This window comes from Lycium barbarum, chromosome 2 (genome assembly GCF_019175385.1).
Source record: "Lycium barbarum isolate Lr01 chromosome 2, ASM1917538v2, whole genome shotgun sequence".
Lineage (NCBI taxonomy): Eukaryota > Viridiplantae > Streptophyta > Magnoliopsida > Solanales > Solanaceae > Lycium > Lycium barbarum.
The window spans coordinates 87491808-87503603 of NC_083338.1; the positions used below are offsets into that span (position 1 = coordinate 87491808).

The following is an 11796-nucleotide window of genomic DNA, read 5'->3' on the forward strand; positions in this document are numbered from 1 at the left end:
GACTCTACTGGACACGGCTCGTAGACAAACCCTAGGACCGAACTGCTCTGATACCACTTCTGTCACGACCCGACCAGGGGCCGTGACGAGTACCCGATACTTGTACCGAGCACCCCTTAGCTATCCTGTATAAACAGTGCCATACTTTTTTTTTCTAAACATTAACATTTGCAGTAAACTTTCTAATATCGCGTTACACCAAAACGCGAACCATTCGGAATACAATACATTAAACTGTACATAGCTGACTGTGTATATCTGTCTACGAGCCTCTAGACATAGTACATTTATACATAGGAAGGGCCGAGTACTGTCGCGCCCGAAAATACATACACAAAATAGTACCGATGATATAAGGCTCCGGAACAACTGGAGCGCTGTCGAATGCTGCTGATAGGGCGCTAGGAATCTGGTCCATATACCTGCTGACCTGCGCGGCATGAAACTCAGCGTCCACAAGAAGGGACGTCAGTACGAATAATGTACCGAGTATGTACATTTACACGTACATTTACTCATCCTTTATGCATATACATGTCTTATATACAGTTACTTTGTCATATTCATATACATACCCATACACGTATACCCGTTTTATATATATACATATGTCATATAAGCGCACAAGAGAGCCAAGGAAAATCATGTATCCATCGGAGTGACATAAGGTCGGTGACCTCCGATTACATTACGGAATGCTAGTGATAGCTTTGTCTCACCTTGAAGGAACAAGTATTTTAAGGCGAAACTATCAACGGAAAATAGTGTTACAGTAACCGAAAATGAAATCTTAGGTATTTTAGAAAATAAAGTTATAACTAGAAAATATAAATATGATTCAAAAATTAGTTTATCGCTTTCATATTTATATGAAGTACTTGGCTTAGTCGTAGAGTCGTTCCGGTCGTACTTATCATAGCTACATTCTCTTGTCCGACATTGTCATTATCATTATCATCATAGAAACACTCTCGCTGGAGTAGTCATAGTACTTATCACTTGGTGACGAAATCGGGATCAAAGGCCCCCTTTGGATTCACTTCAAGTACGTTAACCAAGATTATAGGAAGATCCGAGAGTAACGGGCCCACCTCGGGCCGGACGAGGTAGCGTATACAATTTACCCATATTACGTGTCATAGCGTTACTTGTATGAGTCCTAGGGTAATCGGGTCCCACTTAGGCAAGTTATAGGGGTCTAGAAGGTCTTTTCATCATTTTGCACACTTTTTACTTCAATTCAATTGAACGAAAAGTTGAAAACTTTAGGTGCGGATTCCGGGGATTAGGGTTGTCCCCGAGACTCGTACCCGACTTATTTTAGTTAAGACATGCCATAGAAAGAAGGGTGAAGCCTTACATACCTCTTTCCGCTCCTTTAGCTACTCCAAATTCGAGTCACAATCTCGTCAAAATCTGCGATTTGGTCATTTTTACCAAAACTCTCATTAGCATACTTAGAGTTAACACCTTAAGGAAACAATTGGCTACCGAAATTTCGGCAGCATTTCCTCTGTAAATACACCATCCTCGACATTCAATATAACCAAATTCTTGACAAACACAATCCGGGAATTCAAACCCGGCCAAACTATTAACATAATCAACAATCATCCTAGCAATTCACATTTTCGACTCACGATACATTATATCAATTTACTACTTTCTTCAACACTTTCCAACTCCCATAAAGTCAATAACAACCTTATATATAGTCCAACAACATCATTCTAACATCATGACGTTTCATACATGCAAGAACATAACATTCAATTCACCTCACCTTCCGAAACAAACTTCCAATTACTAATATTTTACTAAGTTCATTATGCTTCTACTTGTAATATAAGCTCCACAACACGACGATCAGCATACTAATTAAGACTTGCTCACTATCCATTCATCAAACACACACACACGGCCATTTGCAACTACACACTACACGGCCATACCATGCACACACACAACTTCAATTTTTTCCATTTTCCACATCTCATCCACAACAATAGCAACCAAACACTTGACAACAATTGAAATACAATTCCTACACCTATATGTACATACACGGCCATATACTATATTCCTCTACTTCAAGAATTTCATCCATTTTTGCCTACTACAACACATATAATCTATGCATAACACATAAAACAAGGTTAGAATTTACCTTTCTTCTTCAACTTCTCACTTCCCTAACTCTTGGCAACTTGGATGATTTTGAACCTTTCTTGCTCCAACAACAACTCTACCTTGTTAAGCACCCTTTGCTTGGTAGGAAATGATTGTTGGAGGGATTTTATCAATTTTTCTTGTTAATCTTGAGCTTGGCCGAATGGCCCTTGAAGTTTGCTCTCTCTTTTCTTTCCTTTGCTCTCTTGAATTTTCTAGACCATTTAGGTGATAAAGATGACCTTATTCATCTTTTATAATCTACAATTTAATCCCACATGGGCTTGGGCCCATATTAATGGCCGGTTGGGCCTATTAATTTCCAAAGAAAAACCTTCAAGCCCAATTATATTTTGGGATACTTCTCGCAATTCTTGAAAACAATTTTTCCGACTTCCAATTTTGCCCTTCGTCTTCCTCCATATTTTCACGAGTCATGTCGTGAATTCCCCTTTATGCTCTTAACCATTATCATTATCTTCACTTCTAAATTTTTCATAAACAACTCGTGTGTCAAACACATAAAATATTGCTTTGCTTGTTGTCTCCCCGCGATCGTCTTGAATTGTCCGATTGCACAAAACGCGGGATATAACAGTATGTCTAGCATTTTCATGTAGATGAGTCCTTCTAGGCTATTCTATTTCAGACATGATTATCCTATGAGAAGTTTCCGTGAGTCAGCATGATTACATATATATACATATGCATGGGTATGGGTATGGCGGGGCCCTGTCCCGACCATGTTATGTCGTGTATTCCAGTAGAGGCTTGTAGACAGTTATGTTCAGTCATGTTGTTACACAGTTGGGTATGACAGCCTTGTTGGCTCATACTGTATGTCTAGTATTTTCATGTAGATGAGTCCTTGTAAGCTATTGTAACACCCTGTATCCTTAGAGCTCTAGTGGAAAAACTGAAGGTTTGAACGTTTTCGAAAATGGTTGACAGGCATACTTAGGAAAACCATAAATCCTTGATTAGTTGGGAATTTGGGAAAGTACCCTTAATGAAAGTTGTAATATGTAGAAATACCTTTCTAACGATATAAGGACCAGGCCAATGAGAGATCGGAGCAAGGAGATATGATCATCTCAATATGGCTAATAGTAAGGCACTTAAAATTCTATAGAATCGGCTAAGTTTTCGATACATCTGCCTTCCAGTCAGGTTTCGTGAAAATCTGTTAGGAATTTGAGGAAACGTAAAACATAAAAGTTGTAGCCCTTTGAAATAAATTTCCAACGGTATATTGTGGAGCCCAAACAGAGCTGTGTACGAGAAGTTATGTCCATTTTACTGAACACTGTGCAGAACCGACACAGGTTCGTTGAGAGGGCGCATGCAGGCGCGTGCGATGGCCCCGCGTCGCGCGCCGATCGCACAAAAACCCCCTCTGAATATTGACCTGCAGATGGTCGTGCGCTGCATGTGCGTCGCGGGCCCATCGCATAACAGGGCCAGTTTCGGGTCAAAATTCGGGATTTCGCGTTTTAAGTTATATTTAAGCTTGGGGTTTATTTCCCTAACACTCCTAGTCACGAAAAATCACCCTAAAGTCAGAGAGAACAAGTCCCAAGCCTCAAGAACCCTACAAGGTAAGTTTTATCATGATTCTAGGTTGAATTCATGTCCCTATTCTCTTCTAACTTAAGTAAACCCTTCTAATCAATAGAGTTGTGAGTGGAACATTATTGTTGGGCGTGGAAACCCTAGAACTCGAATTCAAGAGGATTGAACGTCAAAAAGGTAATGATTCTACACTCTAATCATTCATAATAGTGAATTGATGAGTTCTTGGGAGAATAGTAAATGGGTTTAGTAAAGAGAATTACACGAACTATAGTAGGGTCTTGGATTGTTGACTTGAGATTGTTATAATCATATAGGTGATGGAGAATGATGTCAATTACACCTAATTGAGATTGTAGAATCACCTAGAAGTAATAGAATGGAAATTGGGTGAAGAAACACCATTAATGGAGATTGTGGAGCTTTATGCCCACTAAGTATTTGATAAAATGCTTAGATGACTAAAAGCATGGATATTATTGCTAATATAGAATCCCTTTGACTTGTATTGATATAGATCAAAGTTGAAAGGGTTGACGAACATTGTATTACGCTCAAAGGCTGGAATTAAGTTATGTGAGGCTAACTATCTACGTTAGGGAATGTTCATGATTCTCCCTACGCCTTATTCTTCATACTTGTCAGTAATTTGACTCAGAATACAGTTTAGCCCAGTTTTATGATATGTCGTAGAACTGTTATCTTCTAGGATTGCAGTTACAGAATTCGTTCATGGTTATCAATTTGAATATCATGAACTCAGCACGTAATCTTTATAGACTTATGTGTTGTTACCACATGAGTCTCAGTCTAGAAATTCAGTATGCTCAGAAACAGTCAGTGTTTTCAATTCAGTCTAGCATGTCTATTTCAGTTCAGCATTGTTCATTGTTGTTATGGTCTCAGTCCTTATTAATTAACCATAATTATACATATGTGATTTTTCCCAAGGGCACAGCACAGTCTTGTGTATACGTATACATGGCCGAGGCCATTGACTGACGCACCACTAGGCCGAGGCCATAGCGTGCATTTATTATTGGGCCGAGGCCCCACATATACAAACACAGATAATACAGATGATTCAGATACAGAGCAGGGAGTATTCATATCTCTACTTCCTTGCTATTACAGTTACAGTTATCAGTTTCAGTTGTAGTTCCAGTATTTTATTGCTTCAATTGCTTTACATATCAGTACAATTCAAATGTGCTGATGTCCCTTTTATTGCTTGGGGGCCTGCATCTCGCGATGCAGGCAACGATAAACAGGTTGATGACTCAGCTATTTAGGAGTGCACGTATCAGCTACTGGTGAGCCCCAAATTCCGTCGGGGCATTGTCAACTATCCAGTTATTTCAGTTCATAGACACCTCCATTATTCAGTATTCTTAGAGGCTTCATAGACACAGTTCAGACAGTTATATATTTGTTATGTTAGTCTTGTTGACAGTTACACTCAGTTGTTCAGTTGTTTTGGTTTAGCTGTGTTGGCTACTTTCAGATATTTTCAAATTGTCTAAGTATTTCCGCATTATGATATTTCAGTCAGACTTTTAGTTAATCAGTATGTGTTAGTTTTATTTTATAAGTCAGTTATGTTTTGGTATCACATGTTGATTCAGCCAGCCAGTTGGTTCGCTCGGTCACATGCAGTCAGGCATCGGGTGCCGTGTTACGTCCAGGCCCAGGTTCGGGGCGTTCTATTTCAGACATGATTATCCTATGAGTCTATAGAGTATCACATGGCGGTCCTATCGGCTCACCTATGCTTACGTTTATGTTTCAAATATATGTCAGATGGTACTTGACTAGTACGGTCAAGTGTCCGTCATGGCCCTTCAGTTTGGGTCGTGACACTTGAGCCAAGAGTTTATCAAAAACTGTCTCTCTACCTTCACAAGGTGAGTGTAAGGTTACGTACACACCATCCTCCCCAAATCCACCTGTGAAATTACACTAGGTATGTTGTGATAACTTGATGATAAAAGTTCACCTAAGATAGGAGTAACTGAGCTTATGTTATATTGAAATGACTTGCAAACATTGCATTCTTATAGACTTTAAAAAGGCTTCAATAAGCATTTTAAGCCTGCTTTAGAAGATAAAAATGGTCAGGACCGTACATTATTCAACCATATTTTATGGTCAAGTTACGATACAACCCTTTTTACTAACCCGTTTTGAAACCACCCATCCCACCTGTTTGCTACCACTAGTATTAAGTCTTACTTTTAGAGTCCAACAAGTTAGCTACTTTATTATTATTAATTAACCATATTTCACTTTGGTCCCTAGGTTTTGCCTTCCAACGAATTACCATTTTCAAAAGCCATCGATGAAAATCATCATGTAGCTCCTTGGTACAGCTTTATAGCTTAGCCAGATTTCTTCTCAAAATTTATCTTGCATCAACACACTTAACACATACTGTCTCCATATTATGAACAAACATAAAAAAAATAGCCAACATTAATAAATAAATTTATATATTAAAATGAGGACTTTAATAGCATCGCACCATCTCTTGGTAGCTTCAAGGTATTACATCAACTACTATGGGTCTGAACCAGGAACTTCTGGTGGAAACCGAAAATTTCCAGCACAGTGGCATCTCAACCTTAGTACTTTGCTTTCAAGTTTGATATGCTGGCTATCGGGCAGCTTGCAATTCCTAACTTCAATATATTCAGAATGGTTACAGCAAAACAAGCTTCATTGATGTATCAACTGATCGTAGAGGTCCTTCAGAACCATGTATCTTGATCACGAGAAACATGTATCGCCACGAAAATTACTGCATTTACATTTTCTTCCACTGTTAAAACCAGTCAGAATCAACCGGCTAACTCTGATGTCAAAGCTTGAATCATAACCCCTCTCAATTTGACAGAAAAAGAACTATCTGAATTTCACCCAATCCAATAACTCAATTCTTCCAAACTCTCCATCCTCTGCACAATAAAAACCGACAATCACATAAGTGAAACTAGTACAGACGATGCCATGCTTTTGTGTAATGGCTAACATGTGGAAAGAGATATCCAGGCATGAAAAAACAATCCATCTTAGGTCCTCTAGAGCATGGAGACAAACCTCTGAAAGACCAACTCACCAAAGAAAATAATTATGGAATTTCTATTTACTATACTATTCTAACCTGTGAGCAACCAGCAAGTGCTACCCTTGATGCATCTCAAATACTTGGAAGGATATGAAATTTATCGCTTAGATCTAAACGGGTATGGAAAGCTTTTACTTTCAAATGGACAAAGAAAAAAAGAATTTGCATTTCTGGGGATTAGCGAATGAAAGGGCATCAACCATGAAGAATACAGGCACCTTTTATATCCAACTGAGAGGACAGTCACCTGCCACATTTTGAAAATGAGACTGAATTACTCCCCCATTATAGCTTTCTTATACAACTTTTGCCTCTCCATTGACTACTGCATTTCCACTTTTGTTGGAGATGTTGCCGCCACTTTTTTTTGGTTGGGGCTTGTCTGCGGCTGGGCTTGATACTTTTCGGGAACTGTTTTCTCCTTGAGAGGTTCCGCATTCTCTGATGCTGAACCATCCTTTGATACAGTCACAGCTTTCTTAGGTTTACCCTTATCTGGAGTTCTTGGTGAAACTACATTGTCATTTTGAAGGCTAGCACTGCGTGCCTTTGTACTTTGTTTCTCGGGCTCGGCATCTGGAAGTAATGCACGTCGGCTTAAGCGAAGTTGCCCCTTGTCATTGATCTGTAATGAATCCCATGAACCGAGAAGGAAGAGACAAGATCTCAAAATGTCAATTGCTAATGATTTCACTTTTGTTTAATTATAAGTAATCAACTGTTAAAGGTTTCATGTGCTGGTGATAAAGATGCTAAATACATGTGCTCTTACTAGCATTCTGGAAAGACATACATGCAAGAAACAATCTCGAAACAAAGCAATTCAAAAATTAAGGCTAACTGATTCAGTAAAACCACAACTTTAACCAGAAAAGAGGACAAGATGTCATCCATTACTTATATTTAAGCAAGAATTGGGAAAAAAACCAATACAATTTGTTTCTCAACTTGAAGTGCCAAATGACTAAACACTTAGTTTTACGTGAAGGAAGCCAAGGAAACAGCAAATCTTGATCTTAAAGAGATTCTACAATTACGCAATCAAATGGAGAACTTAACAGCCTTTGAAGTTTATTTCTACTGTCCTCTTTAAGTTTGTTTTGTTAATCAACAGTCCTCAAAGACCATAACCGACTTGTAACACTACATCCTGATGAGCATAGTGCAACTATGAAAATATGATTGAGCATGACTCCTACTTGTTGAATACTTGAATTTAACCTATCAAAGCTGGACAGTCCAATTCTTCATTGTGGCGCCTACCAACTGAAAGATCTAAAAGAAAAATCACACGAACCTTGTCTAAAATAATCTAGTGGAAGAAATAAGCAGAGAAGAAACTATTGGAGCCTTTGAAATCCAAAGTTCTACAACTGAAGAGGTGAAAAATAATACTCCCTCCATTTCAAATTTGTTTGTCTTACTTCCTTTTTAACCCGTTTCAAAAAGAATATCTCTCCTTTTTTGGCAACTCTTTAATTCCAACTTTCCACATAACATGTTTAAGACCACAAGATTAAAGGGCATTTTGGTACATTCAACATATCTTTAGTTAACAACCACAAGATTCAAAAGTCTTGTTTACTTTCTTAAACTCCGTGCCAAGTCAAAACCAGACAAACAAATTGAACCAGAGGGAGTATATTTATCTTACACGGTATTTTAAGGCTGAGACAGTGCTGTATTACCACATATAAGCTACAGTAACAGATTAAGGTGATATTTGCAAATGGGTATGTATCTATTTAGCCAGATTACATGTGATTTTGAGAATCCACATTAAATATCATTCTCTGCCCAAGATGGGTAAGAGACGCGTTAGTTAGTGCAAAGCAAAAGTTCCGCATCCTTCAATGACATTAGGTCCTGGTAGTTAAAATTAAGGCAAACGTAAAAAGGTTCAGCAAGCACAGGTGACATGACCTAGTTTTCAATGATAATGAAATACCGATATAAGAGACCGAACAGAACTACCAAAAAAGTGTCCACAAAGTAGCATTACATTGACAGTTGTCAAAGGAAACCATAATTAGCAGTGTTCTAAATGTAAAGGAAAGAGAGATCGACCTCTATGAGCTTGACATCCAGGCGGTCTCCAACTTTGAAGGCCTGTAATTATGAAATAGGATAAACTATTTTTATCACGACCATTTGAATTGTTAAATGCAGTAATAATATTGAGCTTACATCTTCAGCCTTGGCTAGCCAATTTGCACTTAGCTCACTGATATGGCATAATCCCTGAATTTAACATAACTGCATTAATTAGAAGTGAACACTGATGCCGAGATTTACAAATAAGCATGATAAATAAAACTGTCAAACAAAAGAATCAGCATAATAATTACTTCCAGCAGATTCGAAAATAAGAAAGAATAGCAGCTCATTGTTTACAGGTTTGAGTAGACAAAATATTTACCTCTCGTCCAGGCGCAATCTCCACAAAAGCTCCATAAGGTGCAATAGATTTAATTTCACAATTCCTGATAGGAAAAACAGGAAATAGAAAAAGGCAATCTAAAAACACCAGAAAGAATTCAACAATTTGAAAGATCTACAAAATTAGAAATTTCAAAAATTAGTGGCCCTAGAAATATGTGAAGTACAAGAATGATGCCCAGGAATTTCTCATGTTGAGCAATTGTAATGCAGATCCCAAAGCCACAAAAAAAATTCTCCAGACAGTATAATGAATTTTATTTTAGTAAGTAGGATTGAGAAGAGACCTATATATGTCACCAACAATTGGAACCATTGTTAGATTACTAATGATGGATTTTGACTTTTCCAGGCTTGACAAATCCTTGGCAGTTATTTTCACCTGCAGTAACGCATTGAGATTTTAAATACTATAACACTGGAACTGGCATGCCAATTAAAAACGAAATGTAGTTTTTCTTCCTAGCTGACCACGCCATCATCTTGTGTTTCAATAGCTTCAACACCAGTTTCTTCAATAATGCTCTTCACCTTCTTTCCACCAGAGCCAATGATAAGGTTTATTTTTTCTGGTTTAACCTATGAAATCAACGACACATGGTTGACATAACTGTTCATTTAATCACAACTACAGATGAAGTGGGCATCAGATAGACAACAGACCTTCATAACATGGATTAGCGGAGCATACTTTGACAACTTTCTTGAAGGGGGTGGCAAGCATTTTGACATCTCAGCTGAAGAGCACAAATTACAAGAGCCAAAACAAGTTCATCAGGTGAAAAATGCAATTGGAGAAGTTGTATAAAAAGTTATCAATAGAAGAGAAATTTGAAAGAAACAACTTTGGACATTATCTATTCCGATAAATGCCAAAATGCACAGCTTGCTAATTTAACACATCAATATGTATGCTAAATGTTATACTTCCTCTGCCCAGATAATAAAACCCACTTTGAGGCATCTTTAAACATTCACAGCATAACAGCTATCAAACTTTTAGGAAATTCACCTAATAACAATTCAGCTTTTAGACTAAGACGCATATTTTCTGGATGAAGCAACTATTAAACTATCCAATACTTTCTATGCTATTACCAATATGTTATGTAATACAAGTTGAGTGTAGTTGCTAAAAAATGTGCCGAACCAAACCACCACATAGAAGAGGATGAAGGGAGAATGGTATGAAGAAACTTCTTTTGGGAAAGAAACTAAGGGAGAAACCAGTTAGATGTAATTCCGATCATGGGTTGAATGTTGTTGCATGCCGAGATGTGTTGACATCTACAAGGACTAGCCTGACATGTCAGGAAAAGCCTAGAAGCTGAAATGAGCATCTATTTTGGGACTGAGGTGTCGTCGTTCTTCTTGTTGGTGTCGTCGTTCTTCTTGCTGTTTAAACTAAACAATAAATATTGTTGTTTGTGTCAAATATTAAAGAGTCAGGGGCTGCTTGAACCACCCAGGCTCTTTTGCTTCAGGCCCCATAAAATTGGATGCCCCCAAAAACTATTCATATTGTACATATAGTTTAAATAATTATTATAAAAGGAAGCCTGTTGCACTAAGCTTCAGCTATGTGCGGGGTCCTACAAAGGACAGAACCACACTGGGTCTTATGTACTTAGCCTCACCATGCATTTCTGCAAGAGGTTTGTTTCCGCGGCTTGAACCCGTTACCTCATGATCACCGGGAACAACTTTTACTATTGCGCCAAGACTCCTACTACCTTAACTAATCATTACTTACGATTAATTATAAATAAAAAATTCAACCATCTGCTGCCAACTTGTCACCAATCATATATCGCATAGTTATATATATTAAGTTGCTTTTTATGGATTTGGTTGATGTAACACTGAATAAAAATGGTAGGAGTTAAATCTGCAGTTATTTCATGCTTCTTTCACTCCAAATGAATGATTTGTTGTATAACTCTATCTTTGTATGATCTTTTCTTTCAAGGCCTCTGTAGACGTGCTTCAATCTAATTAGAGCATGAAAAGCTTTAGATTGGAATTATAAGTTGATTTGCTTAGTGTTCTTATAGAGAAAATTCCGACACGATTGTATCATTGAAAGGCAAGGATGTATTAGTAAGTTGAAGTTGGCTAGGATGTACTAGTATGTTGAAGTTCTACAGAAGTTTATCAAATTAAGATTACAAAATTTTACCTAAGATCAACAATGTCTCAACATAGATTAAATGGATAGCTTAGATTTTAAATTTAAAAAGAAATACTCTAAGAATCAATAAAAAAATTAACTTTGCATCTCAAAAAGTTAAAAGAATAAACTTCAAATAAAAATATACAAGAATTTTCTATTATTGGGTTGAGACCACCTACTCTTGAGCCACCCTTGGTCTTTATCCGGACCCGATGAAATTCATCAAGTTGATGATAAAATCCATGGGCGTTCCAGTGGACATTATGCGCTTGTTACACAACAACCCCTTAGAGGAAGAGCCAAACAGGGGGGACAGCGG

At 37.7% G+C, this 11796-nt stretch overlaps 1 protein-coding gene across 1 annotated transcript in view; it reads right to left on the reverse strand.

The window, feature by feature from the left end:
- Positions 1-6213: 6213 nt before the first annotated feature.
- Positions 6214-11796, reverse strand: part of LOC132626612 (probable polyribonucleotide nucleotidyltransferase 1, chloroplastic) — a 94323-nt gene continuing 88740 nt past the window's right edge. Inside the window, 9 exon segments of the mRNA XM_060341534.1 lie at positions 6214-6695; positions 7113-7280; positions 7283-7490; positions 8933-8974; positions 9053-9106; positions 9285-9348; positions 9592-9686; positions 9776-9883; positions 9968-10041. Coding sequence (XP_060197517.1) covers positions 7162-7280; positions 7283-7490; positions 8933-8974; positions 9053-9106; positions 9285-9348; positions 9592-9686; positions 9776-9883; positions 9968-10041 — 764 coding nt within the window. The 3' untranslated portion in view covers positions 6214-6695; positions 7113-7161.